The sequence below is a fragment of the Tetranychus urticae genome, chromosome 1 (assembly GCF_039701765.1).
Source record: "Tetranychus urticae isolate SD_2017Ah chromosome 1, NJAU_TeUrti_SD_1.0, whole genome shotgun sequence".
Lineage (NCBI taxonomy): Eukaryota > Metazoa > Arthropoda > Arachnida > Trombidiformes > Tetranychidae > Tetranychus > Tetranychus urticae.
The window spans coordinates 29,553,068-29,580,730 of record NC_142958.1 but is presented as its reverse complement, the minus strand read 5'-3'; the positions used below and the strand labels follow the sequence as shown (position 1 = coordinate 29,580,730).

At 33.3% G+C, this 27,663-nt stretch overlaps 4 protein-coding genes, 1 long non-coding RNA gene and 1 pseudogene across 11 annotated transcripts; 2 read left to right on the top strand and 4 right to left on the bottom strand.

The window, feature by feature from the left end:
- Positions 1-109: 109 nt before the first annotated feature.
- On the top strand, positions 110-11,013 carry sdt (MAGUK p55 family member stardust). 5 transcript variants are annotated; one of them, XM_015928841.3, is made up of 12 exons: positions 110-505; positions 1,952-2,052; positions 2,380-2,908; positions 3,006-3,217; positions 3,647-3,803; positions 3,955-4,233; positions 4,358-4,631; positions 4,776-4,930; positions 5,069-5,142; positions 5,222-5,408; positions 5,831-5,974; positions 10,302-11,013. In XM_015928841.3, the coding sequence occupies exons 3-12, from the start codon at positions 2,536-2,538 to the stop codon at positions 10,589-10,591; spliced, it is 2,145 nt and encodes a 714-aa protein (XP_015784327.1). In that variant the 5' UTR covers positions 110-505; positions 1,952-2,052; positions 2,380-2,535; the 3' UTR covers positions 10,592-11,013. The 5 variants fall into 5 exon arrangements, with proteins under 5 accessions (XP_015784327.1, XP_089122521.1, XP_015784326.1 ...); XM_089266395.1 differs by having other exon boundaries at positions 323-505; positions 5,081-5,142; XM_015928840.2 differs by lacking the exon at positions 110-505 and adding an exon at positions 1,584-1,725 and having other exon boundaries at positions 5,081-5,142.
- LOC149094931 (uncharacterized) lies at positions 1,336-2,166 on the bottom strand. Its single transcript, XR_016198031.1, has 3 exons — positions 2,026-2,166; positions 1,913-1,960; positions 1,336-1,624 (listed from the first exon to the last, which is right to left on the bottom strand). It is a non-coding gene; the product is annotated as an uncharacterized LOC149094931 (long non-coding RNA).
- A 102-nt stretch (positions 11,014-11,115) lies between the features above and the next one.
- LOC112538823 (uncharacterized) lies at positions 11,116-12,038 on the bottom strand (annotated as a pseudogene).
- A 4,217-nt stretch (positions 12,039-16,255) lies between these two features.
- On the bottom strand, positions 16,256-20,718 carry LOC107361828 (zinc metalloproteinase-disintegrin-like MTP8). The gene is made up of 6 exons (XM_015928749.3): positions 20,311-20,718; positions 19,837-19,995; positions 19,461-19,659; positions 19,172-19,314; positions 19,004-19,075; positions 16,256-18,870 (listed from the first exon to the last, which is right to left on the bottom strand). Exons 1-6 carry the CDS (start codon positions 20,479-20,481, stop codon positions 16,546-16,548), a joined length of 3,069 nt encoding a protein of 1,022 aa, XP_015784235.1. The 5' UTR covers positions 20,482-20,718; the 3' UTR covers positions 16,256-16,545.
- Positions 20,719-22,163: 1,445 nt separating this feature from the next.
- LOC107361830 (ubiquitin-conjugating enzyme E2 Q2) lies at positions 22,164-24,054 on the bottom strand. Of its 3 annotated transcripts, none has more exons than XM_025160735.2 (3): positions 23,827-24,054; positions 23,386-23,523; positions 22,164-23,246 (listed from the first exon to the last, which is right to left on the bottom strand). In XM_025160735.2, the coding sequence occupies exons 1-3, from the start codon at positions 23,986-23,988 to the stop codon at positions 22,320-22,322; spliced, it is 1,227 nt and encodes a 408-aa protein (XP_025016503.1). In that variant the 5' UTR covers positions 23,989-24,054; the 3' UTR covers positions 22,164-22,319. The 3 variants fall into 3 exon arrangements, with proteins under 3 accessions (XP_025016503.1, XP_015784238.1, XP_089122130.1); XM_015928752.3 differs by having other exon boundaries at positions 23,419-23,523; XM_089266004.1 differs by lacking the exon at positions 23,386-23,523.
- Positions 24,055-24,295: 241 nt separating this feature from the next.
- Positions 24,296-27,549, top strand: LOC107361829 (serine/threonine-protein kinase 3/4). The gene has a single exon (XM_015928751.3). It carries the CDS (start codon positions 25,443-25,445, stop codon positions 27,099-27,101), a length of 1,659 nt encoding a protein of 552 aa, XP_015784237.1. The 5' UTR covers positions 24,296-25,442; the 3' UTR covers positions 27,102-27,549.
- The last annotated feature ends 114 nt before the right edge of the window (positions 27,550-27,663 follow it).

Sequence of the window (27,663 nt, the reverse complement as noted above, 5' to 3'; positions counted from 1 at the left end):
AAGAAAAGTAACCGGTTAATGGTTATCCTAACCAGTTACTGTTTTTATAGACCGAATAACTGGTTAGCGGTAAAAATTGCTCTTCTTTATTGAAGTTGGAGTAACTGTCAGAGCTGTGCTGGTTAATGCTTAGAATGGTTGGTAACCCCATGGTTAAGCTGACCAAGCAATCGACGGTTACTGAAGCAGGTCAGCGCCTTTTAATGATGATTAGGATAACTTCAAAAAAGACGAAATTTTTGAGATAAGCGCCTCTAGTGTTAGGTTTAATAGCTTTCAACATAAACAAACTCTTGAGCGCTTCCTCTTTCTTTTTCTCTTTCTAAGAAGAGACGGTTACCGACGCAAGCTGAGACGGTTACAACGGTTTCGTCAAACTTTTTTTTATTAGTTTTAATTTAATTAAGTTTAACTAATTTTTTTAAATTTATTGACCTTTAAAATACTCAGTGAACTCAAGTTTTATCAAGAATTTCATCATTTTGTGTGTTATCGCTAAAATAAGGTGAGTACCAACAAAACAATGTGCTTTTCACATGTTTTAAGGATAATATGGATAGGAAATATGAATGAAATAAAATTGTGGACCAAAATATTTGGTGCTACTTTGGAAAGACTACTCTTTGGACGTGTTGACTTTGGATACTGAGAATGGTTTGCCCCATAAAGTTTGCCTTGGCTTTGGTCAAACCTAGGCGGACTATCCCTTACAATTATAATTACATAATTTAATCTTATTTGTAATTTTAAATGTAATGCTGGTCAAGCTTAGTATGGCTACTGAGTGGTGGACGAAGGAACCACTCAGCTCTGTGCTCAGCTTGACGGCATTTTGTTGTCAATAAATTATACCACTAACCAATTAACCGGTCTTTAAAAACAGTAACTGGTTAGTATAACCATTAACCAGTTACTTTTCCTCCCCCACTAACCAAATCATCGGTTACTGGTAACCATCTCAGCTCTAACTGTCAGTCACTGACTGTAGGCCATTTACATAGCAAGCACTAATCATTAGGCAGAAGTAAAATTAATAGAAATTCAGTGATGTGCCAGATAATGGGAATAGGTTGAAGTAGCTCGGGTAGCTTAATAGGTTCGGTCACTTTTTGTTTTTTGGTTAGGTTTAGCTTGAGTTAGGTAATAGTTTTTGTATACTTGAACACCATTTGCCCTAAAAAAATTAACAAAGGCCTCAATGGGGAGTTAGGCCTTTTTTCATAGAATTTCTTAAGAACGGTAAATAACCCGCGACCAATTGTTCCTATATGAGTAGTCCATGATATGAACTATAATCATGTGCAATCTCATCATGATTGGCGGGGTGGTTCTTTCGAAATTTATCCAAGGGATTTCTTTACTCTTTGATATGAGCCACTTTTCTGTACATCTGATCATTGAATGCATAGAAGCATCCTATGCATGATCTCAGTAAGATTCATCTCCAAAGCTTCATTGCAGAATTTTCTTTCCTCGATTTCTCCATCTATTCATGTTTTCTGTCTCTTCTGGCCTCCATTCCCTTGTTGACTTCCCTGTTTTTGTTTAACCATCCACGGTCTGTCCTAAGTATGTACAAAAGTACCAAAGTCACCATCACCATCGATATAAATATTCACATTAGCTGCAACAACAACAATAACAAACATCATTAAATCAACATGATTGACCTTGGTGTATATGTTATTGAACTGGTTGAACATGAAGGAAAGATTAAATTACTAGGTCGGTTCTTGATTTGCCTCATAGTATTAAAATTGTTTGGATTTAATAATCAACCTGTCTAGTTTCATACTTTTTTGTGATCACTCTATTTCCCTATAAATTATATTTTAATCTCTCTTTCCTCTTCTTCTTCCTCTTGTGTCTTTGAAATCCTTACAACAATCTTCTTCGCAACGATGATACTTACAATGATGGATACTCTCTCTGATGATTCTTGACCCTACAGGATCAGCAGCTGAAAGGAAAGATTGTGATGAGATACTTGAAATCAATGGTGAATCTCTGGAGACAGCTACTCACCAAGAAATCATTCAATACATAAACCAGGTTAGTTTATTTAATACTTCATTAAGAAATGTTTTTTTTATTTATTTTTGTTGTTCCTTCATCACACTATCACACTATCAAGATTAATCTTAATTATTAGCCTCCGTTGCTGGGTTGTGGCCTGGCAACGGGGACTGGCAAAAGTAATCGCCTCGCCAGGTAAACTGGTTGCCCCACCTGGCGTGTTTAACCTGTTTTCTTTGTTTCCCATCAACCTGTGATTTATTATTATTGTCATTTTCATCCTTTCATGCTTTTGTATACTTGACTGATCTATATTTTGTTTTTTGTGTACATTTTTTTAACCTCTTCTTTTACCTTTTACAGTGTATACGAACTCGGACAATATGCTTACGAGTTAAAAGACGGACAAGTGGGAAAAACCAGGAACAAGCTGCTTCATCATCATCTTCATCTGTTGTTGAAACAACCAGCAAATCGTGTAAATCAAGTGTCAAATATTATGAATTGAGTGATAAAAATATGGAATTAGTAGAGTTAAATACAAAAAATTTAAGCCCCTACCGTGAGGTACCTGTTGATGTTCCTGAATCGTTTGTTGGTATCGTCAAGCAAAAACCTCGATACCCACCACCACCACCGCCTCCACCTCCTTCCAATTCACCCTCGTTGGGGTCAACTCAGCCGATGTCCGATGAAGCTGAAAAATTGCGTAAATATTCCGAAGACATTAGTCGAAAGAAAGCGGAAGAGGAATTCCTTCGTACTAGTTTAAGACATAGTAAAAAATTGAAACAATTGGAACACAAGAGGAAAGTCAACGAAGATATTCAATGTGAATCTGCGGTTAACGATGCCTTCGAGGGTGACGATGATTTTAATGAACAAAACAAAAGTGAGTGTTGAAAACTTGTAACCCTTTTTTTAGTTCATCTTGCATTCATTTTTAACTCTTTTTTTGTTTTCGTTTCTAATCTTCTTTTCCAAACCAGTTCTTCCTAGCATCGATTTAAATCCCATTTTAGATCGTGTTGTCCAACAATTAAATAACGAATTGAAGGAACTTGTTACCAAAACTGATTTAACCAAATTAGTTAGTGTTTATAACAGTATTATGCAACAAAAACAAAAACAACTTTCCCTGCCATGTGTATCTATGCCGGCAACTGATCTCCTTGGTGACATTGTTATGCTTTTACAAAAGGTAATGACATTTATTTAATGTTATTTTGTGATTATAATCAACAATAATCACAAAATTATTGAGATAATCAGTGATCAATGATCAGTGATCATAAGAAAAAATTACGATTACTTGTGCACCTATATAACTTTTTATCTTAATACTTTTTTTTGCATCTTCACTCTTGGATTTGTTTTGTTCCCTTCTTAATGGCAAATCTATTCTTCAACTATTAAATCATCATTATCATCACCATCATGGTTATTTCATCGTGATTTCATCTTTAATAATTTTATGGCAATCACCGTTCAATCGCCATTCACTATTGGATTTATCATCAATTGCATCACATTAAAAAAATATTAACGATTGTTTTACCATCTTAAACACCAACTTGATAATCATCAATGGAATGTTTTCTTTTCTTCACTGGGAAAATCTTGTATCCAGTATCCTGAAAGTAGCGAAGCAGCAGAACTTCTTGAGATACTTACAAAATTTGAATTGGAAGGACTTTGCTTCGCATTTGATCGGATTGTATCAACAGTAAAAGATTATGAACTGTCACCCGCAACTACTTCTCATCAAGCCGTGAAAAATGATCAAGGTACGCTTTGTTAATTTCACCAAACAAGGAGATTTCTAAAACTTGCGACCATAAAAGTTTATCCAATTAATTAAACGGTTAAACAATTTTTGTTCATCTTAATCAATTTTCTTTTAACCATTTTCATTTCTTCCTTTTACACGGATTATAGAAGTTAAAATGGAAATGGAAATGGAAATGGAAGACCTGAATTGCGAATTAAATTCAAATGTACGAGTTGTTAGGATAGAAAAGTCGACATGTGAACCTCTTGGTGCCACAGTGCGAAATGAACCTGATGGTAGAGTTATAATCGGAAGGATAGTTAAAGGTGGAGCTGCTGAAAAATCAGGTTTACTTCATGAAGGCGATGAAATATTGGAAGTCAATGGTATTGAAATGAAAGGAAGAAATGTCAATCAAGTTTGTGATCTGTTGGCTGAAATGACAGGTACAATGACGCAAAAACAAAGCAATTTACCAAAAAATTTGTCATGATCATTGTCATGATTTCAATTTGTTACTATTGAACAGAACATTTCTAACATTTTTTTTTCTTTTCTCAATAATTCAAGGTACTTTAACTTTCGTTGTGGCCATAAGGGATCAAGTAACAAAAACTACATCCACCGAAAATCACACACAACTTATCCATTTAAAAGCATTATTTGATTACGATCCTGATGAAGATGTATACATTCCATGTCGTGAATTGGGCATTTGTTTCTCGAAAGGTGATATACTTCATATAATTGACCAAACAGACACTAATTGGTGGCAAGCTTATCGTGATGGAGAACAGGACCAATCGCTTGCTGGACTCATTCCTTCAGTACATTTCCAGTTGCAGTATGTTTACTACCTTCATTATTACTCTTGAATTACTTTTTGTTCATTTCATTTTCCATATTCTTTACATTTAATGCTAACATTCCTTTCATTATTTTTTTTCTCTCTTCCTTTCTCCTCCTTTCCTTCATTACACCATTACAGACGTGAAGCAATGCAACAATCAATGTTACTTGATAATAATAATACTACTGCCCATAACTACAAGAATCGCGCCAACAAAAAATCAGCATCTTCCATTATATTTAACTGTGGTAAAAGATATCATAATAAGAGGAAAAAACATCGGAAAATGATGAGTAAGCAAATTATTTAGCTTCCCTCTTAATTACATTGTAAATCAAACGTATGGATCTGTAATTTAAGCCAACAACCTTGACTTTTCATTGATGAATCCATTTCTTTCTTTTTCACTGCTACTGTTTAATCACTTTTAGGCTTAATTTCAGGTTCAGATGAAACTCTTACCTACGAAGAAGTTTCCCTTTATTATCCAAGAGCCAACATCAAGGTAATCCATCTTTATATTTTGTTATTTTATCACACATAATCAGAATTTTTTCACTCATTTTATCTCTTTATCTTTACAGCGACCTATTGTTTTAATTGGTCCTACCAACATTGGACGCCATGAATTGAGACAAAAACTTATGCAAGATTCAGAAAGATTTGCAGCAGCAATACCTCATACATCGCGACCTCAACGTGATGGAGAAATTTCAGGAATAGATTATCATTTCATATCACGCCAAGCCTTTGAGCAGGACATAAAAGATGGTTAGTTAATCATTCCAGTTATCATATTGTTACAGTATTGTCACCTTTTAACCCAATGTATGCCAACAATTGGGTTGTATGAATATTATTGGGTGTAACTGTTAATGTTGACATTTCAATCAATGACAACTCTTTACTTTGGTATGTGACTTTGGGTTTTTGGTTTCACTTATTTCACACATTGGAAATAGCAAACTGTCACCAGAAACTGTTCCTGATGAAACCATAAAATTCAGATTGCCAATTGAAATGATTAACGACGATGATTCAAAATCTACTTTTGTTTCACCTTCACCACACCCAATATATCCATTGAAGATCAAAACTTTAACAATGATGACTAATGATGTTAACCTTTTAACATTCTTATTGTTTAACTGTCCAACTAATTGTATAATCATCTTTTCATTTAAAATTAATAGGAAAATTTGTTGAACATGGACAGTTTGAAAAAAATTATTATGGAACCTCATTGAGTGCGATTGAAGCTGTTGTACAATCGGGTAAAATTTGTGTTCTCAATTTACATGTTCAAGCAATTCCAATGTTGAGACAAGGACATGCTGGTAATTATCATATATTGTTTATTGATTAACCAACCATTTAATCATTTCGACAACAATGCATCAAAATACACAAACGAGTGTTTATTTTTAAGCAAATTTGCTAATCTTTCAGGGTTATAATGCTATCTTATGTTTCTCTTTGTCATTTGCTATTGTAGCGATTTAGTTTAGCTTATTTTTTATAAAGGGTGTTGCGTTTAATAAGGTGCAATTATCAGTACCAAAAATGAAGATAAAAGATTAGAAATGTAAGATGTCTTGATCTTTACCTTTGTCCATCTTCTTATCTACATTTGGCTAACTGATAATTGCACCTTATTAAACGCAACACCCTTTACCAACGTTGATTAACTTTTATTCAGTCATCAAGGTAAATTGTTGTGTTATGCTTGAAAACAAAGTGAAACAAAACAAAAGCAAATGCTGCCTCATTCATATATTCATGTTGAATGAAACAACCTGAGTATTAACTGGATGAAAATGGTGAAAAAATCTGATTATAGCAAAACTTACATCATTAACTATTGAAAGGGTGTGTAACCATTTCACTTGGCCATTCACAGATTAAATTTCTTGCAATCTTGATGATCACTTTCATCTGCGATCAATTTAATCACGCTTTCCTTGTTACCTTACTTAAGCTATTTACCCATTTTTTGTCTCACTTTGTGTACAAATCAAGCGAGAAAAAATGAAAATTTTTTTACCTTCCAAAGTCATCAGATTATTTCATAAATATTGAGTTTAGATGGTTGCAAAAAATCCCTATTTTTGTTCATTTGACTTATTTTATGTTCAAATGTTCATGTTCAGTTAGCTTGTTGCTCAATTTTTGAACTCTTTTGAATAAGTGGGCGAAACGAAAGCAAATTGAAAGCAAACTTTGTATTGAATAATTATAATTGAGCCGATTATTCGGACAAATAAACATTCATTTATAATCTACTTGATCATCATCAACCATCTTTATTCATATTTGTGGGTTTCCTCCCTTGTTTTATTGATCATCCAGCTATGAAAGTTTGTTGACTAAATTGAAAACTTTCCTACAACACAATATGAATTTAACTTTTGCTCAATACATATTGTTAGGTGTGATCTGATTATTTTCAGTTAATTTTCAACTTCTTTCTTCCCAACTTACCTTCCCATTTATGTTAGGCATTATTTAGGGCTAATCGTTGCTAAAACAGTTATAATTGACTGTCCTGCCATCATTCAATCTAACTTGACCAATATCCACTTTGAATGCAAGTTTTGTTGACAATTTCCATTATTCTGCAGAAATCTTTAGCATGAGCAAAACTGTAATTATGATTTATGTATATGTTTGTATATTAAATCAGTAATCATATTCTTTTTACAATATAATTAAGTTAACACAAAGTCAAAAGCATAATCACCAGGCTTAACTAATGGGTAATTACCCTGTGTAAGAGTATGTTAACTTTGCTGATTGAATAGATTAACACAGTTAACCCTAGCTTTTGATGTTTGACTTCGTTGATGGTGTTCATTGTTACCAATTATCTTGAGCTGTTTCCAAGTTAGATGTTCACTAAAAGATGCTTATAGAGATAGTTATGATTACCACTATTATGTTGGTTTCGTGAAATAATCTTTGAAATCTTTTCAGTTCCCAGGATCTTCAAGGAATATCCAAAGCTGTCTGCCTTTTTCATTTTTTATGTTAACGTGGATGTTGAGCATGAATATCAAATTCATTTCATAATAAGAATTGAATTGACTGTAAATGTAAACATAAGTATTGCCACTATTAGAATTAAGAATTGTATAAATTTTGTTAATAACGATGTCAATTAATCTACCAATGAATTATTGTAATATCAAGTCTGACATTAAGCTTTAATCTTTGAAGTTATCAATTTCATTGACACTTATTTCAGAATTAGATTGAGTTGTACTCTCATATCGAAAACTGTACTTGATGACTAAATTTAGATTTGAAATCAGCGTAAATTTCACATAAGAAAAGTCTATAACTGAATAATTCTAGTCACAGACGAGTTAACTCATTCTTAAACTTCCTTTCCAGATTGAACATTTTGATGTTGGCTTTGGTTTGAATTCAATTTTATGTGAATATGCTTTTTCCTGCACTTTAATCAGTTGACTTAATCAGTTGATGATAATCATGATGGTAATTTTTGCTAATGAACTTGAAAAATGTAAAACATCTTGAATTAGTTTAACCAAACATGGTCAACATGAAATGAAGTAAAGTTACTTAAGTTATAAGATGTTGATGGTACATCTTGCTGCCTTTATTTTGTATGTAAAATGACTGTTATTTAGATGTTGTACAGACACGCAATTTCAATGAAATGAATGATATTTCATGATTATTTTCACCTTCTTAGTATCCAAAATGTACTCATCTTTTGCCATCTCACGCAAACATTTTAACTGACTTTTAACCATTGGGTTAAATATAAATTTACATTAAAATATTTGCAAATGCAATCTAAATTTCAAGCCTAAAAGTACCAACAAAAATGGATCAAAAAGCAAATTCAGATTCAATATCAGATTTCATTGACTTTTAGATCACTGATTCTCGTCAAATTTTTATCCATTGATTAATTATAGCAATTAATGATTGAAACAATTAAAATGTTTTGCAGAGCTGAATCTTCAAGAGTTATAATCATTTCACTAATCAATTGAATTGATTTCACCTTTACTTTACAAAGTCCATTATTCTGACCTTTTTGGTTTGGTAATTTATTTCAGCTTTGACTTTCCATCAATGTAACCATTCATAAGGTATAATTAACTTTTTCCCATGTGAATCTTGGAACAATCAGAACTTGAATTAGAAGATTACATTTTTTATTTCACGCGATTTCTCTGATATTATCATACCAATCATGATACGAATCACTTGAAAATTAATTGCTACCTGATGATTAACTCTGATGCGTTTGTTTTAACATTGTGTTTACTATTATTAATAGGTTCGTTTGCATCAACTTGATGTAAATGATCTCAAATTTTTTCACCAGTTTTGTGAAAACTCCGATGCTTTTAACACTTTAAAACCAATTGATTTTTACTCATCAAATTTTCATCAACAATCAACACTGAAATTCAATTTCAAGCTTATAGTGAATGTAAACCATTTTCAAGCTTCTCAGCAATCAATTTGATCTCAATCAGCGATAAAATAAGATCTACTTTAATATTTCAACTTCATCCACTTTTTGATCTGAAAGGTGGATCACAATTTTATTCATTGAGCTAGTGATTGATTTGAGCTTTCATTGTAAAGCGGAGATGAAACTTGGTGTTAACAAAATATTTGTTATCCATTTTGATAAAAATGATGTCAAGCGAAACTCTGTGGGAATAAATTGACGTTAAATCTAAAACTTTGAGTATTAACTTTGAATCTACTTGGCCATTATTCATTTTTTTGTGCAATATCTATCAATATAATGTAAAAACTATTGTAATGCTTTAGCTTGCAAGGTAAATGTTATATCTAACTTCATTGACAATGTGTATAAAAAATGGCAGTAAAACTGTATTTTCACATGTTGTGATCATTTATTAGCTTCACCAATCTGATCCAGCAACATTATATCAAAAAATGTTTCACTTGAAAGGATTACCAGTGAGCTGTTGAGGGTATTAAACATGAAAAATAATGAAAAGAAGGTGAAAATGATGAAAATTGCAAAGGAAAGGTTTTATTGTAAAAGATGAAAGTCAAGGAAAAAAATGTTAACCACACATTAGTGTTTCACTTATCTAGTTGTTGATTGCTTTTACTTTTTGTTCAGTTTTTTTTCCTGCTAATTCACCTTCTTTCACCTTTGTTTTCATCTTGATTCTCAACTTTATCCTCACCTCATTCATTCCACAACTCATTAAATGCTTCATGTAACTTGAAGTGTTTTTGTTGTTGATTGTTGATTGATAATGTTTGAACTGTTATCCTGTCAATTTCCAATGCTCATCACCTTTCATTGAGGTTTTTATGGTTCAGACAATTCTTCCAATACTAATTGTATTCCTGATTCACGTTATTCCATTCATTGCACATCGCTTATATCATCTTTTCAGATCACTAACTAATGCATTATTAAATTTAATTTGTCTTATCAATGTCTGCTTTTATGCCAAATTACTTTGAACTCTGAAAGACTCACAAGTCGTAAAGTCAATTTACCCATTTATTGATTTTATGTTTGAATCTTTAAATTGTTTCGTTATTTGTTGTCGAGAAATGATTATTTACCATTTACCTATTCAATTTTTTAATATCATTTACTAATTACATTATTTTTTCTTCATCTTTTAGGTGCCAAGCTTAAGCCTTATATCGTTTTTGTGGCTCCACCGACCAATATTGAGACATTGAAACGAGTAATAGCTTCAACTTACAGAGGTCAAGAGGAAGGCAATAATCTACCATTGAATGAGTTACAAGCAATCATTGACGAAGCCCGTGATATTGAAGTCCGTTTTGGCCATCATTTTGACAAAGTTCTTGTAGTGAATGATATTGAATCAGCTTATCAAGAATTATTGAGAGAAATCAATTCCCTGGAAAGAGAACCTCAATGGATTCCAAGTATTTGGATTAAATAAAGATGTCCATCTCATTTTAATCATCTCCATTATTTATACATATGCATGTAAAGAAAACAATCAATTCAAATTTACTCTAAATGGATCATATTTGTCCACTGTTTTACAAGCTCAATTTTAATCAAATTGTTCTCACCAAATGTTTGTTTTCTCTGTTTTTTTTCGCTTAGCTAAATTTGTTTTCAATTTGCTGAAATCAGTTATTATTATGTAGTTTTAAAATTGATCCAGCAAAAAGTACAATGTATTTAAAGAACGATTTTAGCTAAAAATTGATGAAAGCGAAAGGTAATGCTTACTTTTGCTATGATAAAACGAAACATCTCCGAAAACAATTCCAAAAAATTATACAAATTATAATGAATGCAATTTTTGCTAAAGAGATACGAAAAAATGTGATTAATAAACTATTGAAAGATGTTTGATTTGTGAATATCTTTATTTGCAAGCTAAGATTTGTAAGTTTTGTCCATTAAGCTTAGGAACTATTATTATTTGACCGATCAAGTTAATTGAGATTTAAGTTCAATTTATTTCATGCTTTATTTTGTTTTAGAGTATTTGGATCGAGAATATCAATCAATGTTCAATAAATGAAACATTTCGAGGATCGTCGAATGGAAGTACGCTATTTTCAACTTTAACAGTTGGATCAATTGACAAAACATAAGATGCACTGTAACCATTACCTTCTGGAATCAACTCTAATATTGTGTCGGATCCTCTAGACAAGGCGAAGACAATATCTTGATCATTTAATGTCATTTCATTGTTATTTTGTGAATAAGGATCGATCAATTTCAATGCTGCAGGCATCTCTCGGTTAAAGTAAAGCTGTCCAATGTAACTGATTGCATGTCCATCTGTGGTATTTTTGTCATAAATTTCAACATGAATATGAATACAACGACCAAAGTACCAGCCAGGAATGATTGTATTGAAGTTTACTTAACCATCTTCATTGGTTATCTGGTAACCTCGAAGAAACCTTAAATTATTAATTGTTTTCGGGCGGAAGGTTGGACCATCAAAAAAGTTAAACTCTTGTACACCTGAATAGTGACCCAAAGCATTAGCGTTCCAAATATGAACATAATAATTGGATAAAGGTGAACAATCCTTAGCATTGGTCAATAGAAGAGTTAAGTTCAAGTTGACTCCAGTATAGCCATCAGTAATGTCTGAGCGCTCATAGTCATCGGGTAAAAAGTATGGGCCTTCAGTGGTGAATGGAGTGATGAAACATTGGCTTCTCTCTTGTATCGAGCACAGTCGATCACTGTAGCATCATGATTCAATATTTCAATGGATCTTTCGGAATGGGATGAAACAAGGACAACATTAGCAAACAAAGTGACGGTTAACATAAGAATCAGCATTTTGAATTTTTTTCAATTGTTAGACTGAGCACAGAATTGAAATAATTCACTTATGATTGCCGATAAATTAAATTGGAATATGTTTTCCTTTAAAAAACCGTCAGCTTTATATACATGGATTTGTTAATTCAAATTGACACTTTTAAAGGTATTATTTTCACCTTTGTCCCTTTGTCACAAGGTTTCATTTTTTCCAAGTCAATATCGCTTGCAATGGAAGATGTGCATTTCCATAATCATTTTTAAGTGCTCAAATTATCTTTAATCATCTACAGAACCCTATTTGTTTATCTGTTTCAATATGTTATTTCTCAAGTTCTGAACGCATCAAACACTTGCGTTTGCCAGTACATTGAATCCAACTTCTTGACTGAACCAAATGTAAAATTTCAACGTTAATACAATCATTCTCGTTTGTTTAGAACCAACTTTCATATGAACAAAACCAGAATTCAAAAGAGTAAATTACCATACTTTTAATAAGCCCCAATTAACGCTATCAACGTGAATAATCTGGTCTCTTCTCCTCATGTAATTAGAATCAATTCTAATCATCAGAACGGAAAATCTCTTTATGAATCCTTCTGATTCTCTGGCAAATGTTCAGTCCATTCGGTTTATTCATTGACATTTAATCGTTGAAAATTAGTTTAATATCTGAATTGATCTTACGATCTTTTATAGTTTCAGCATGAAATGAACTGATTCAATCAAAAAGGATTAAAATTGATTGAAATGATGGAGATGAAGTTTTCATTACATTGACAATAATCTTATTGTTTCGATTGTTCAATTTTGATAAGTTTCTGGATTGAGATTAATCAAAATTCATCTGTAAAATGGCTGTCAATTTGATTTCAATAAAATGTTTTCAAGGTAAAAATCATGTCTTTTTGGTGAACCAAGGTTGATTACCCTTCGATTACTTGAATCCCAATATTAAGTGAACTTTATTTTGAATCATTTTTTGATTATTTTCTTACAGTAAAACAATATTTCGTCCAATACTTTTCTGGTTTCCTATTATTCACAATTTACGTTTCCTAAGATGTTTTGATTTGAACTGAAGGCCAATTTGGTTGAGTAACGATGAGTAAATAAAAAGTGAATGTCAATTGTCTAATTAACCAGATTTTATTGAGTGAAACCAGAATAACCAGAAACCAAAGTTGATTACCATAATAATAGGGGTGTTCGATAATGCTTTGACCTGAGGTAGTTTCTCTGAATTCTGGTAAATATTAACATTTTGATATGATTCTCCGTACTTAATAACAAATATCTACTGAGTTTGGTCAGCATCGATCAACACTTGATCGAGTTATCAGGTCAAATTGCGTTTTGAAATCGATTTACGGCTGAATACTAGTAACTCAAAGGTCAAATATGACCTTCCTGTATTAAGAATCGGCTTATTGTGCAAACATGCAAAATCTCCAAGCATTCAGGTATTCAATGAGGTAAAAAAAGTCGATAAGGAGGTAGAAACATCCGTATGGCTATTCTTCGAGCTAAGCCAATGCATCTGGTTCGGCTTAAGACTGGTGGAAGCTTCGGCAAACTCACAGACAACTTAGCTGAGTCGACAGTTAGCTTAATTTAAACCTTGGATTAACTTTAATTAACAAGAGAAAAACATGGTTAGTCAGAATAATCAAATACATCGAGTTGATCCATAGAAAATGGATTATTTTGAAGATGTTTCAATGTTATTTCAAAATTGAGAGTCGGCTCATTTTTGTTGTGATACAGAAAGATCCCAGATAATGAGACTACTGTGGAAAAGCTTATTTTCACTATTCATCGGGCAGCTTATTATATGATTTTCAATCCTTCTTAATAGATCGAATCTAATCGTAAATTTTAATTTAGGATGATTTTGGGAGTTTTTTGATTAATATTATACGAAAGAAAACTGAATTAAGTCAATTGATAATTAAAGAAATCAAAATGAAATTTGATGAAATTCAAATTGAGTTAACTTAGGGATCGTTGATAAATTTATCTCATTATGTGGGACTCTCATTATCTGGGATCTTTCTGTACTTTGACTTGTATAAAAATTCGATCAAATGATCATCTCTATTTGGTCCGTTAGAAGACTTAGGTATGTGATCTTTCAGCGATCTCCAATTCCTCTCGATGTTTTGGGTATGGACATTTTTGTTACTAGGGTTAAGAAAATTTTTTGAATGATTAACCGTGTCATGAGAGTAGAAATTATATTGGTCTAAATTGTTGTAGCTTTTCCAACAGTCAGAGTAAATTGTTGTTCCGGGCAAAATGTTATTTTGAATTACATCAATTAGAGTCTTTTCATCCCTTTTCTCAACAATTTCTGCGAAAGTTGCTTTCGATTCCCGTTCTATGCCACCAAAGACCCAAACTTGTCTTTTTTGATTCGACGATAATCGTCCACGGTTGTATTTGCGCTTAAATATCATTGTCTCGTCAATTTCTACCACTTTACCTGTACCTCCAATCATTTGCTTATCTTTATTCAATATATTGTAGCAAACCTAGCAAAAGCAGAGAAAAAAGTTAGAAAATATTTCCAATAATTAATATCATTTACTTACCATTCTTAGCATTCGAAAATGATGTGAAACGGTTTTCTCATTAAGCCCTAGATCCATTGATGTCATTTTGATTGATTTGTTTTGACACCAACAAAAAATGAGTTTTAGGTACGTCAAAATGGTCAATTTACAGCTTTCGAAGATAGTTCCTTTGGTCCAATTTATTTGTTTCCTACACTTTCTGCAAACGAAACCTTTCTCTAGTATTGAAAGTTTAATCGCACTCAAAACCATCATTCCATCACAACCATCACAACCAGGCTTAATACACTTTTTTGGATGTTCATCGGGAATAAGTCCGGAATCGATGATGTATTGCAAGCCGGGAACTGAATCATTTAAGGAAACAATTACTGAATCAAATTTAGTAAAATTGAGTTTGGTTAGTTGAGACATTTCGATAGATAGAAACTAGATCTACAAAAACTCGAAGTAAAATGAATTCTAAGATGCCAATTGTGCCCTTTATATATTTCTCTTGTTAATTTAAGTTAATCCAATGTTTAAATTAAGCTAATTGTCGACTCAGCTAAGTTGTCTGTGAGTTTGCCGAAGCTTCCACCAGTCTTAAGCCGAACCAGATGCATTGGCTTAGCTCGAAGAATAGCCATACGGATGTTTCTACCTCCTTACCAAAAAGTCCAACTTTATCTAAAGGCCAGCCGTTTATGGTCATTTTGCGGATGCGTTACTTAAAAGCGGTGATTTCTTTTTGATTGGCCGCAAAAATCAAATGACAATGCTGCCGTGCGAAATTTCTAATGCTAAACATTCCTCATTATCTGACCTTTGAAATCATAAAATGTTTCAGCCTTTAATCCGCGATTTTATCCGCTGAAATCTTCTCATAAGATGTATCCATTAAGATTTGTGTTTAGCAAGCAAAGGAGTTTGATGAAGGTGAAGATGTTGAATAGAAAAATTTCGCGAAAAATTTACGATTATGCGATGTCACTTTCCAATTCAACTAATGTAGCCCTGTTGATTAATAAAACGCTTTAAAACTTCATAAACTACGCACAGAACGGGTTATTGCACCAATAAAAGAGAAAAAGGCTAAAATTTAGGTACTTTTCAGAGAGAATCCAAAAAATAGGTATGCCGACGGAATTTTTAAAAATCCTTTTAGATGGCCTCTATACACTTCCCAAGGAAGTGATTTAACTCTTTAGTTCGAAAAAATAATTTATTTTTCATATTGAGGTCAACACATTATCGAACACCCTAATACCATAATGAATATGTGGAAACCTAAAATTTCATCTTCATCAACTGACTCTGTTTAGAAATTTAAAAAACAATTATTTCCCCTAAAATTAATTCTCATTATTATGCTTTTTTGTTGAAACTGTTAATCATTTCAGTGAAACTATCTTTACTTTTTTAATCATCTCAATTAGCCTTTCAATCACCGATGAAAACCTTGAAATATTCAAGAAACATTATGTATGAGTCAAAAGGTTTACGAAATAACATGTTTGTTCAAAGGCTTCTTGCAAGTAATCTATGGACGTCTATTAAAGAGTCATTTTGTTGATAGCGATGTTGGTAGCGATACTTTTGAGTTGAAATTCATCTCTAAATAAGTGCCTTCGAGTTAAGCCATTTATCCATTTACAGGTATAAAATTGTTTCTCATAATTGTCAGTTAGCAACCCTTTTTTATCCAGAAAACGCCATCTTAAGACAAAAATTAATTTCTTAAGTCTATTTTATAAAGCAACTTTATTATTGATCGATGTTGACAGTATAAAAGAAATCTTCCTTCACAATTTTCTGACGAATTACATGATATGAATTTGACTAAATTGTGCAGTTTTTGTCAGTCAAATTGCCATTGATACAAAACTGTTTCAATATGAGCGCATGCTTTTTGTTTTTTAAAGTGATCAAATAAACGAAATATACACTAAAATACATTTAAATTTTGAATTTGTATACAAATATAATATTTATGTCTAATATTTAGATTGACTAGTTTAATCATAATTTATCATCATCTTAAATGTTTATCGTTTCCAGTACTTTGTTCATCTGAGTCTTTGACTAAACCTACTTTGGACTTGATTTGGGGTTGATTTGATAAGGATGAAGGAGGATGGGATGAAGATTTGTTTGATGCATTAAAACTAGCTTGCAAAGCAGCCAGCCGTGCAGCGAAACTGGCTTGTCCGATACTATCATTGGAGGAAGCTTTCCTATCATCCTCTTCTCGATTATTCATGAGGGGACGTTGAAGGTCTTTACTATTATTAGATGAGGGAGGAGGATCAGAAGATGAATCACTGGATGAGTTATCCTCATTTTGATCTATAGGAGGGGGTTTGGGTGGAGGATGCTTTGGTCTTTCAAGATGGGTTCGTGTTGATGAACGAAGGCTTGTAGAGCGAGATAAATTACCAGCTGTTAATCTATTGGGTGCTGGTTGATTTGGACGGCCTGAAGCTGTTTTCGATGAAGGCGATGATCTCTGAGAAGGCAAAGGAGGCGGAGGAGGAGCTGGACGAGCCGGGGCGACAGCTGAAAGTGGAGGAGCAGTGGGTCGAGGTGGCTTAGGATAGGAAACAGGACCAACATGATTTGTTGAACGCAATGGTTTGACTACTTGAACTGGTGGAGATACGACTGTAGCCCATGGTACAGAATTTCCGTTACCTATTGTGGTTAGGACTGTTGTTGCTGTTGTTGAAGGTGCTGGAGTTGTTGTAGTTAAACCTGTCGTCGATGTAACTAACTTTTGTTCCACTTGGTCAGCTGAAAGTGGTCCGGAAATCTTCAAAGACTTGAGATCCATGCGAGGAGTTAAATGCTGAACTTTTGAGATTGATGATTGTTTGGCTCTTGATTTAATGTTAGCTTTACGAGTTCGTAAAATCCACCAAGTTTTAATATTTGAATGAAAATAGTAGGCGATAAAGGCAGCAAATGCAGTTAATGGAAGGATGCAAAGGAAAATAATGTACATCGCTAATGTTAGATGATACCAACGAGGTAATGGTTGTTCACAATCAGGTTCAGCAAAACCATCCATACAATGACACATTCCTTTGTTATCACATAAACCATTTCCTGAACAATCATTGGGACAACTGATTCGTCCTCGTATTTTTTCAACCGGAGTACATCGCTGATTAAGACACATTTTGTTCTCTCCACATTTGGCCCCATTCGGTACTAGTCCTGGGTCAACAGTTTCAAGACCTAAATCAATAACAGCAGAATGACAGGCTAAAACGGACTTAGAGTCACCTTCTTTTTGCGTTATGAACGTTTTGTGAAGAATAGCGGCAGAATACATTCCAAATTCTAAACGCTCATTGGTATGAGTACAATGTAGCATTCCACAAAGAGTGTCTGATACACTGCACGGGATGTAAGTTTTATTAATACGATTGAATCCACAATTACCACTTGGTTTACCGAATCTATTTTGGTCATAACATGCTGTAGATGAAACAGCACCGGAGTCTCCCCAAAGAAGTTTACACTGCGAGTTATAAGATGAGCAAGTACCATTCAAACAAAATGCTTCTTCAGATCCACATTCAGTTCCATCTTGGACATAACGATCTTCAGGGCATAACTCAGAACTACCATCACAATATTCAGGAAAATCACATTCACCACTGGCTGGACGACAGGTCTGATGGCTAGACGCTTTGACAACAGAACATGTAGATAGATCACAACAAATACCTATAGCACATTTGGCGCCTGTCTTTAATTTGCAAGTTGAAGGGTCACAGCATGGATTGTCACAGAAATCTTTTAGACCACAATCGCATTCTTCGCCTTCCTCAGTGAAACCGTTTCCACAAACAGGCCCAATTATCATTCTAGGTTGGTTTTTAAGGCAAAAATCCATTCCACGAGAAAATGCATCATCTAAATATTTCACAGAGCAAGAGGACCATTTGCGTGGACTATAAGCACCCGATGAATGAGACATGATACATTTTTCTGCATCTTTGCACACACATTCGGGTGTGTCATGTTCCATACCAAAATTGTGACCCAACTCATGAGCAACAGTTGTTGCTACAAGACTGATCAGATGACTATGATCGGTGTTGACTCCCCCTGAAAACTCATAGGTACATATTGGTCCTTTAAGCGCTTTACCAACAACGCCAGCATCGAAGGTTGTTCCAGTTATGAGTTGAGCATTATCATTAGGATGCTTTGGAACCAAACGCTCTTTTCGGTAACGAAGGAAATTGTTAAGTGTGGTATCACCATTAGTTGATAACGTAATCTCATCATGATCAGACCAAATTATAACTCCAACAAGAGCGACAAATATATTTAATTGATTATAAAGCTAAAATTGTAAATAACAAAGGAACAAAAAGAAGATACATTAAAAAAATGATCGGAAGTGACGAAATCAAATTGGTTCATTTTCTACTGATTAATTGATAATAAAGCTGTTTTTAAAAAACAAAAGAGCTTACCGCATTGACGATGTTTGCTATTTGTTTATTTTTTTCGATCACAGTTTCTCTATCTCTTCCACATTCAATGTACTAGTGTAAGAATGAAAACAAAATAAATGAGTTCAAAATAAAACAAAAGCATTAATTAGAGATAATTGTCAGGAAAACTTGTATACTTGAACATACCTCTTTATTGTCATTGACGAGAACAAGTTCTACGTAACGCGTTTTTGCATTGTTACGGTAAGGTTCTTTCCGGTCAGTTGACCTTTTTGGTCTAAAAGAATGAAATGATTGTTTGCTTTGATCAGTAGATGCATCTTCAACTCCTAAAATGTCAGAAAAAGAATGAAAAAAAGATAAACGGAATAAGAAAATTACACCAAATTTTTCAGTTATTGAATAAAATGTGAAGAAGAATGAAGTAACATAAATGGTGAGAGATTCAAGTTGAATGACCAGAAAAGATAATTACCGCATTTGAAATTTTTGATGTTTTTGTAATGGCTAGACATAAAAAGTAAAGTTTTTGAAGCTGAATCATCATAATGAATATGATAAGATTCATTGGTGCTATAAATTATCCCAGAGAGTGTTCCTCGAAAAATACTGAGAGCAGCAAAGGAATCTGGATCGGAAGATAGAGAGCCTTGGAAATGACAATGATTTGACGGCTATATTTAACAGAATTGGAAGGTTAAAAATAAAAAACCAAATTAGTTGGATATGCAAAAAATCAGATGAATAGGAAAAAATTTGAAAAAAAGTAGATTGCATAGTAGAACGGGAAATGAAAAAATAGCGTTCGCAAGTAAGGTGCAACTAATTCAAAGAAAACGAACATAGCTCACCTTTAATTGATGTTTCTGATGAGTAACTAGTGAACCATTAAGATGAATTTGCTCAAAATAGTTATCAGGAATGAGATTATGATTTTCTTTAAGATCTAAAGAGAGGGTAACATTATGCAATAAAAATTGTAAGCGAGCGAACTCGGAGCAAGGTAATATCTAAGATAAGAGAAAGAAAACATTTGACAGTAAAGAGAGGAGCAAAAGAAAATAGAAATAAAATGTTATTAAAATTAGATTAAGGTTTGAATAATGGAATGTAAATGAGGGAAATTTTCGAAGAATTAAATGGTAAAATAACAAAATGGTCAGGGCAATGAATAGGAAAAAGAGTCCAATTTAAAGACTGGTTAACCTTAATGCAAAAACAAGTCTGCTGATTTAATGCTACAAAATGAAAAGGGGGTCCAAGATTTTGGGCATGAAGAAGGACAAAAAAGGGGTTATCTGGTTAGCTGATTAAGATGACCTTACTTTTAATGAATCGCTTGACAAATGGGCACCTTGAGAGTTGTAAAAATTTGGCTCGATAATCTGGTGGAAGGTAAACTCTTCAATCGGATGGACCTTGTTAGTTGATTGAACAAAACCAAATATTAACAGAGTTACCGTAAGATAAGCAAGAAAAGAAGGCAAAAAGATCATCGCCCTTTTCAATCTTCTTCCTCATAAAGTTGAAAGCAACAACATAAGCAGGGAAAGACACACACGTTTAGAAGATGAAAACATTAATTGTTTCACTTTGTACGCTTTCAAACAAAGCGAATCACAGCGAGTACAATGAATTAAATAACTTGCTCATTGCAAAGTAAAACTTTGGTTAATTAAAAATACAATTAATACATAATAAAAATTTGATTGACTAAGATGCTTGAATACAAAATAAACAAAAATAACAATATTTTTACGTATCACAACACAAAACTCTTCCTCTCTTCTCTCTCCTTTCTTTATTAGATGATAAACGCCATCTATCAATAGTTACCTTCACTTTAAATCATTAAAAAAACGTAATTGCTGTACAGTTACTAAATCAATGAAAACAAACTGAACAAACATAACAAAAATATATAAATAGGACCAAATAATCGCACCTTCAAAGACAATTCACTAACAACATCGAGCATTGACGATATGGACACTGATGACGCTTATTTTCAAAAAGGATGGACGTTACTCGGAATTGCTTGAGGCAACTTTTTGGCGGATGAATTGCGAAGGATTGTCGACATCTAGGATTGGGGGACTAGAAGGGAATTGCTGTTTCACGTTTTCAAATGATTGATGTAGGAAAATGAAATAAAAATGAAATTATCTGGAGTTATTTTATTATTCTAAAACATGAAACCTTCAAAATTATCTGATTGGATAGAATCATCAGGAAAAAGTTGAAGAAACTTGAAGAAGCTGGAAGCATCTTTGGTTCATTTTGTATTCTCAACCTTGATGGCCTGATCATCGGAATAACCGTGCCCCATGAAGTCATTATTGCACTCTAAATGTTATCAAAGCAAATTATTGTGAAACTCTCGGTAATTTCCTAACCTGAGTTGTGAACTCTATTGTAAATTCAGTCTTTACTCATTTACATGCATCTTGGTGAGGAGTCTTAATTTTTCCTATCTGGGTCTTTGGATGTTAGCAAGATAAAAGTATCTCTGAAAAAATGTTACAAAAGTCCTATACAGTGGGCATGTGTAAAATGATGGCCTCCACCTTAGACTAATGGTTAATTAATAAATTAAATTAATCTTCATCATCAAGTTGATGAAAGTTGCCATTTTTTAAATATTTAGCTTTTAACGTTTAATCACCTTTAACAAATTAATAGTTACCTTCTAAAAACTGACGTAATTTTAACAGAATATAGATGATGATTGTTGGAAATTAATTGTTTAAGGAGACAATTGAAAATAAATATTGAGTCACTAAGATTTTGAACCGATTGTAATTTTTTTCTGCTATACGAGACTAATTTTCGTTTCAATGATTTAAATGGTGCAAAAAAGTTATTTTGTCAGGAAATAAGTGAAGATATTAATCTAAACGGAATTATATTTGAAATTTGACATTGAAAATCCTCGAAGAAGCTAAGCATTTGATTTGCATGGATTTGAATTAATTTGAAATATAAATTTTCACGATTCTATCTATTTTTTCAGTTGTTATAAATATTAATTAATTTATAATCGAATATTCGGAATAATGTCTTTTTATGTAGAGATTTTTCGTTACATTTGAATCAAATTATCAAATTGGTGAGTTGTTCTATTTCTCACCTGATCATTGGTTAATAGGCATATAGAATAATACAAATTTAAAATAAGTTAGATCAGTAAAACAATTAGAGTTTATTTATATGTGATTCAATGGAACAAAAAAGCTATTATTGTAGGTTCAGAAGATTGAGAGTCAACAGAATCAAATTATGATTAAGGAAAAAGAAAGAAATGAAAATGATGAATATAAGAATAAATCTAAGGTTAACCATCTTCTTTGGGAGGTGTGAACCAACCATTTTTCTCGTGTATTTGTACAAGAGATCTGTAAGTTTGTTGTGCCCGAGCGAGACTATATTGGCCCTTATTTCCATGGAATTGTATACGAGCTTTGCCCTTAACTAAGGTAGCAGCTATTTGTAAAATGATAGCTTCAACTGTATACGCACTGCTCCATCCCTGCTTGGTTAGTAGTTCCATACAAATGGCTCCACCACACAGCACATATCCACCTTGGATCATAGGATGTACGACACGAACAAATGGTGGCTCGAAAGGGTAGGTTTCTTTGAATAAAATGTTCAATAGAATATGATCTTTTCCCTCCTTTTCCTTTAGTATTCTCAGATCATTGTGCAATGGACTATCTGGATCTACAACTAATAATTTCACGTTCCATTCATATAGAGAATCGTTGATCAATTCAACACAAAATACTCCTTTTTTGAAGCTTTCTGATCGATAAACTTCTCTCAACTCTTTCATTAGCCTATCGGAGGCTTGAACAGAGCCACTGACAGATCCTCTCAGATAGCCTTCTCGTTGGTTTTGTTTAAGCCTTTCGAGAGTGGCTGTGTGTTCATGGCTTAACCCGTCATCTTTTGACTTATCTGCATTGCTGGCATCTTCTTCCATTTCAATGGGTAAATCTTCATCTTCCATATCTGAGTCTTCTTCAGTGTCTGATGATTGATGATTATTAACATTAGCTTGGTTTACCTCATCATTGTCATTGATGTAACCCGAATCACCACTGTTTTCGGTGGCGAAAGAAGAACGTGAATTTGAACATTGTAAAGCACCGTTAAGAAGAGGTGTTGATACATCACAAAGTTGACCTAACTCGGGTGGCTCTGGAAGATTGTGGTCTTTGCATAATTCACGAACCAGGACTTTTACCTGTTGTAGAATCTAAAGAGCGAGTGAGTGAGTGAGAAAGAGAGTTAGAGAAAAAGAGAGATAGGGAAAGAGAGAAAGTAAAAGAAAGAGGATAGAGAAAAAAAGAGAACGAGAGCGAATAAAATTTAAGAGGAGGTTGAAAGATACACACAAGTACACACACAAAGAGCATGCGATAACATACATAATTTTCAACACCACTTGTGTTGCTCAGATATTGAACGATATTACTGATACTTTCATCTTCAACCTCGGAGAACCAAACTGGAGGTGCCTCTGGATAAGTTTCCTGTGACAGAAGAAAAAAGAGACAGAAGAAAGGGTTTTACGACTATCAAGTGAAAAAAATGAACAAGGTGTAAGGAGAACCAAAGAAACAGCATCCGAAGAAGCATCCGAAGAAGCTTCCGAAAAGCTGAAAAAGGATAGTGGAAGAAAGAGAAGCACAGAAAGAGAAAGAGCAGAAATAAAAAAAGCAAAGAAAGAAAGATAGATAGAGAAAAAAAAGAAAAAAGAGAAAGAAGAAAGAGAGGAAAGGAAAGGAAATATAAAAAAGAAGCACAAGTGGACAAACAAAGGAAAAAAGGCTTACCGTGAAATTTGCGTGAATCTCGTATTTTTTACCATTTCTGCCGATAAAAGTACATGTTAATTCATCAACAGTGGCACTAATCAACTGAAAACGCTCATGATCTTTAGGAAAAATGGTCTCTAAACGTCTTAAATCTTTTTTTAGTGTGATCAAACAAGCCATAATTTACTGTTTTCTATAGATCTTTCTTATTCAATTGAGTTGCTGGTTCACTTTACTGCAAGTGCTGTTCAAAACTGACTTTACTCAAAAATTACACAAACTGCCATCTATTGAATTTCTGTCAAGTATTTAGATCCGAAAGAATCGATGATAAGATTCGATAATAGCATGTTTCTTGTTATTGCGAAATCGTTCTACCTTTAAAGTTAAGCTTTTGTGCGAATCCGGATAATTATACAGGACTAGATAATTTACTCGAATCTTAGTTGGATTCAAGTTCAATCATATGATTGTTTTGAAGGAAAGGAAGAAAAAAAAAGAAAAGGTTAATGAATTTATTTACGTCAAGTAATACATGTTTAAGCAGAGTTTTGAGCCTTGGTATGGCTGAGTGATTTGGTGGTCACCCTCTGTGTACCTTACTAGGCTTGGCCAGGCGAATTATTCGCAATAAATTAAAACAATTACGGCCTTTCAATTGATACAAAATACATGAAATCTTTGAGTGATTACGCATCTTAAGATTTCAAGACTGAACTTTGTGTGCAAACTACATATTTCCATGTCAAAGGATATTTTGTTTAGATATTTTCCTGACAGTTACTTTGTGTTTTTTCCCTGTGACCTTTATTTCTCTAAGAGTTGCTCATATTTATCGTATATTCCATTCCCAGTTCTCAAAGAAATCTTCTGATTCCGTTTACTCCATTCATTTTGTTTCCGGGTTCAATCTCAGCTGATTTTGTGTATCTTTTGTTTTTCTGGTCAGGACCAGAGTTTCCATCAGCCCATTCCGAGAATCAAATTGAGTCTAAATATAATTCATTTGGATTTTTATCAATCATTCTGACTTCTCGATTAAAACACTTCTTCACCAGATCTTTTCATTTCAGAGCAATTCGTCATAAGATGTCGGCAGCTCCTCGCAATTCTTTCATTTCTGTACTTTTTACTTTCCTAAATTCAGTAAACTACCAGTAATTGTCAGTAAATTAATCAATAGTCCCTCAAACCCTTTGTTTACTTGTTTTTATGGAAAGTTTTGGTTTAAATTATAAAGATATTATTAAGAAAATGGAATATTTTGACAAATTTTATTTTAATTATTACTCTTGAAGCTTGGTAATTTTAATTTGTAAGCTTTTCCGACGATTAATTTATGTTGGTTAAATTTATTTCGATTAATTAAACTATTTTCGCTCAATGAATAGCTCTTGCTGTGTAAATAAGCTATTTCAAGTTACTGACATTATCTGGTACTTTACTGTAGCTGTTATCCAGTGTATAGTTTATTCATTTACAGAAAATGTAAAATCTCTCTCTTCTTTTGTTTAAATTGTTTTTAAAGCAATGAGTGTGTTTAATCGTTTTCTTTTGTGTATTTATTTTTAATCAAATGGTTTAATCAAAGGCTAATTTGTTAAGCGTCAACTATTAAAGATTAATCGATAATCATGGCGACACTTAAAAAACTAAGTGAGGAAGCTTTGACTCGTCCACCGGAAGAGGTTTTCGATATGATTTGTAAATTAGGCGAAGGCTCTTATGGATCTGTATTTAAAGCATTACACAAGGAATCCGGACAAATCTTAGCAATCAAACAAGTGCCAGTTGAAAGTGACCTTGGAGAAATAATTAAAGAAATATCAATCATGCAACAGTGTGATTCGCCTTATGTAGTTAAATATTATGGAAGCTATTTTAAAGGTAAAACTCTAGGAAGTGATTTATGGATCGTAATGGAGTATTGTGGAGGTGGAAGTGTCAGTGATATCATGAGGTTAAGGAAGAAAACACTCACTGAAGATGAAATTGCAACCATACTGAAAGATACCCTACTCGGCTTGGAGTATCTCCATGCTCGTCGCAAGATTCACAGAGACATTAAAGCAGGAAATATTTTATTAAACAGTGAAGGTCATGCCAAATTAGCTGATTTTGGTGTTGCCGGTCAACTAACTGATACTATGGCTAAAAGAAATACTGTTATAGGGACACCTTTTTGGATGGCTCCAGAGGTTATACAGGAAATTGGTTATGATTGTTTGGCTGATATCTGGAGTTTAGGTATAACAGCATTGGAAATGGCTGAGGGTAAACCACCTTACGGTGATATACATCCCATGAGAGCAATTTTCATGATACCTACCAAACCACCACCATCATTCAGAGATCCTGATCGCTGGTCAACTGAGTTTATAGATTTTGTATCTCGCTGTCTTGTCAAAAATCCTGAACACCGAGCTTCAGCTAGCAGTCTACTTAAACATGAGTTTATTAATAGAGCTTTACCAGTTAGCACGTTAACTGGCATAATCCAAGAAGCCAAAATGATTCAACAAGAACACTATAAGCAAGACTGGACTGGTGATGAGGATGTTGACTCCTCAACAATAGTTCCTAGCTCAAACAGTCAAACACTTAAGCCATCTTCCTCAGATGGAGCCAATGGAACAGCAACCAGTCAGAGTGGTAGTACCAAATCAGGAACTGTGAAAACGATGAATACAGTATCAGATGTAGAATCAGACCTTGGAACGCTCATAATTAATGATGAGTCGGATGATGAGGACGGTGATCGAACCTTAAAACCAGCATTTATGCAACATTTTGAAAGGACTCGAGAATTAGAGAAAGAATATAGCAATCATAGTGACTCTGCGAACAAAACAGATATCAAAGAACAAGATTTAAATAAAAGATTGGCGGAAACTACAACCTCTGCCTTTTCAATCCACGATTCGCTTTTACAACACCACCAGGTACAAGCTCAGACAATGCCAGCAACAGCTCAGATTCAACAATCTCAATCGCAACAAAACTTACCTTCGACCCATTCAAATCAAACATTACAATCTCAACAAGCACAACATCAACAGCAACACCACCAACAACAACCTCCACAATATCAACCAATGTCGCGTGCAATTATGTTAGAAAGTGATTTTGAATTTCTTCGATATTTACCTCTTGACGAGCTTCGTAAACGAATGGCTAATCTTGACTATGAAATGGAAAATGAAATTGAAGAATTAAGACGACGATATGCAGCCAAAAGACAACCTATTCTCGATGCTATTGATACCAAAAGAAAGCGACAACAAAATTTTTGACAAAATTGCGAGCTTCCATCCAACTGTATCTAATCAAATTATCATTACAGCCAATTTTGCACCTACAAATGACAAGAAACTCACATCAAGAGTTCACTTTTTTCGCAACCAAATTTTCAATAAAATACATCCACAAATCGAGAAATTGTTTTCTTATTTAGCATTTCTCGTGCATATCAATTATTTTTCTTCCATATTTCGTTGGTCTAGTATTTGTAATAACATATTACTTCACATCTGAATCTTTAATTTCATCTTAATGGAGTACTTCACGCTTCGGCAACATCCTCATTCCTTTTTTTCATTTCTAGTTTAATCAGATACTTTATTGTATACAATTTAATGTATATTGAATTTTAGTTTATTCATTGATCGAGAAATGTAAAATCTTTATCCTCTTTAATCTAATCATTAAAAATGTATGCCTTAAAATTTCATTTATAGTAAACTACCAAAAATTGTCAATAGATTATTCATTCATCATTCAGTTTATTATATTTTTTGCCTAATACAAGTAAATAACTTAGTTGCTCTGTAATAAAGCTATTTCAAGTTACTGACA

Bases quoted from the DNA above. Each gene is read 5' to 3' on its own strand.
- sdt (XM_015928839.2), top strand. From the start codon at position 1,662: ATGATTGACCTTGGTGTATATGTTATTGAACTGGTTGAACATGAAGGA. The intron at 1,726-1,951 runs GTCGGTTCTTGA...TTGACCCTACAG, and splicing joins AGGAAAGATTAAATTACTAG to GATCAGCAGCTGAAAGGAAA. The intron at 4,632-4,775 runs GTATGTTTACTA...ACACCATTACAG, and splicing joins TCAGTACATTTCCAGTTGCA to ACGTGAAGCAATGCAACAAT.
- LOC107361828 (XM_015928749.3), bottom strand. From the start codon at position 20,481: ATGATCTTTTTGCCTTCTTTTCTTGCTTATCTTACGGTAACTCTGTTA. The intron at 19,315-19,460 runs GTAATTATCTTT...CTGACATTTTAG, and splicing joins CATCAAAAATTTCAAATGCG to GAGTTGAAGATGCATCTACT. The intron at 19,076-19,171 runs GTATGTTCAAGT...TTCTTACACTAG, and splicing joins TCGTCAATGACAATAAAGAG to TACATTGAATGTGGAAGAGA.
- LOC107361830 (XM_025160735.2), bottom strand. From the start codon at position 23,988: ATGGCTTGTTTGATCACACTAAAAAAAGATTTAAGACGTTTAGAGACC. The intron at 23,524-23,826 runs GTAAGCCTTTTT...CTTCTGTCACAG, and splicing joins AGATTCACGCAAATTTCACG to GAAACTTATCCAGAGGCACC. The intron at 23,247-23,385 runs GTGTGTATCTTT...CTCGCTCTTTAG, and splicing joins TGCTCTTTGTGTGTGTACTT to ATTCTACAACAGGTAAAAGT.
- LOC107361829 (XM_015928751.3), top strand. From the start codon at position 25,443: ATGGCGACACTTAAAAAACTAAGTGAGGAAGCTTTGACTCGTCCACCG.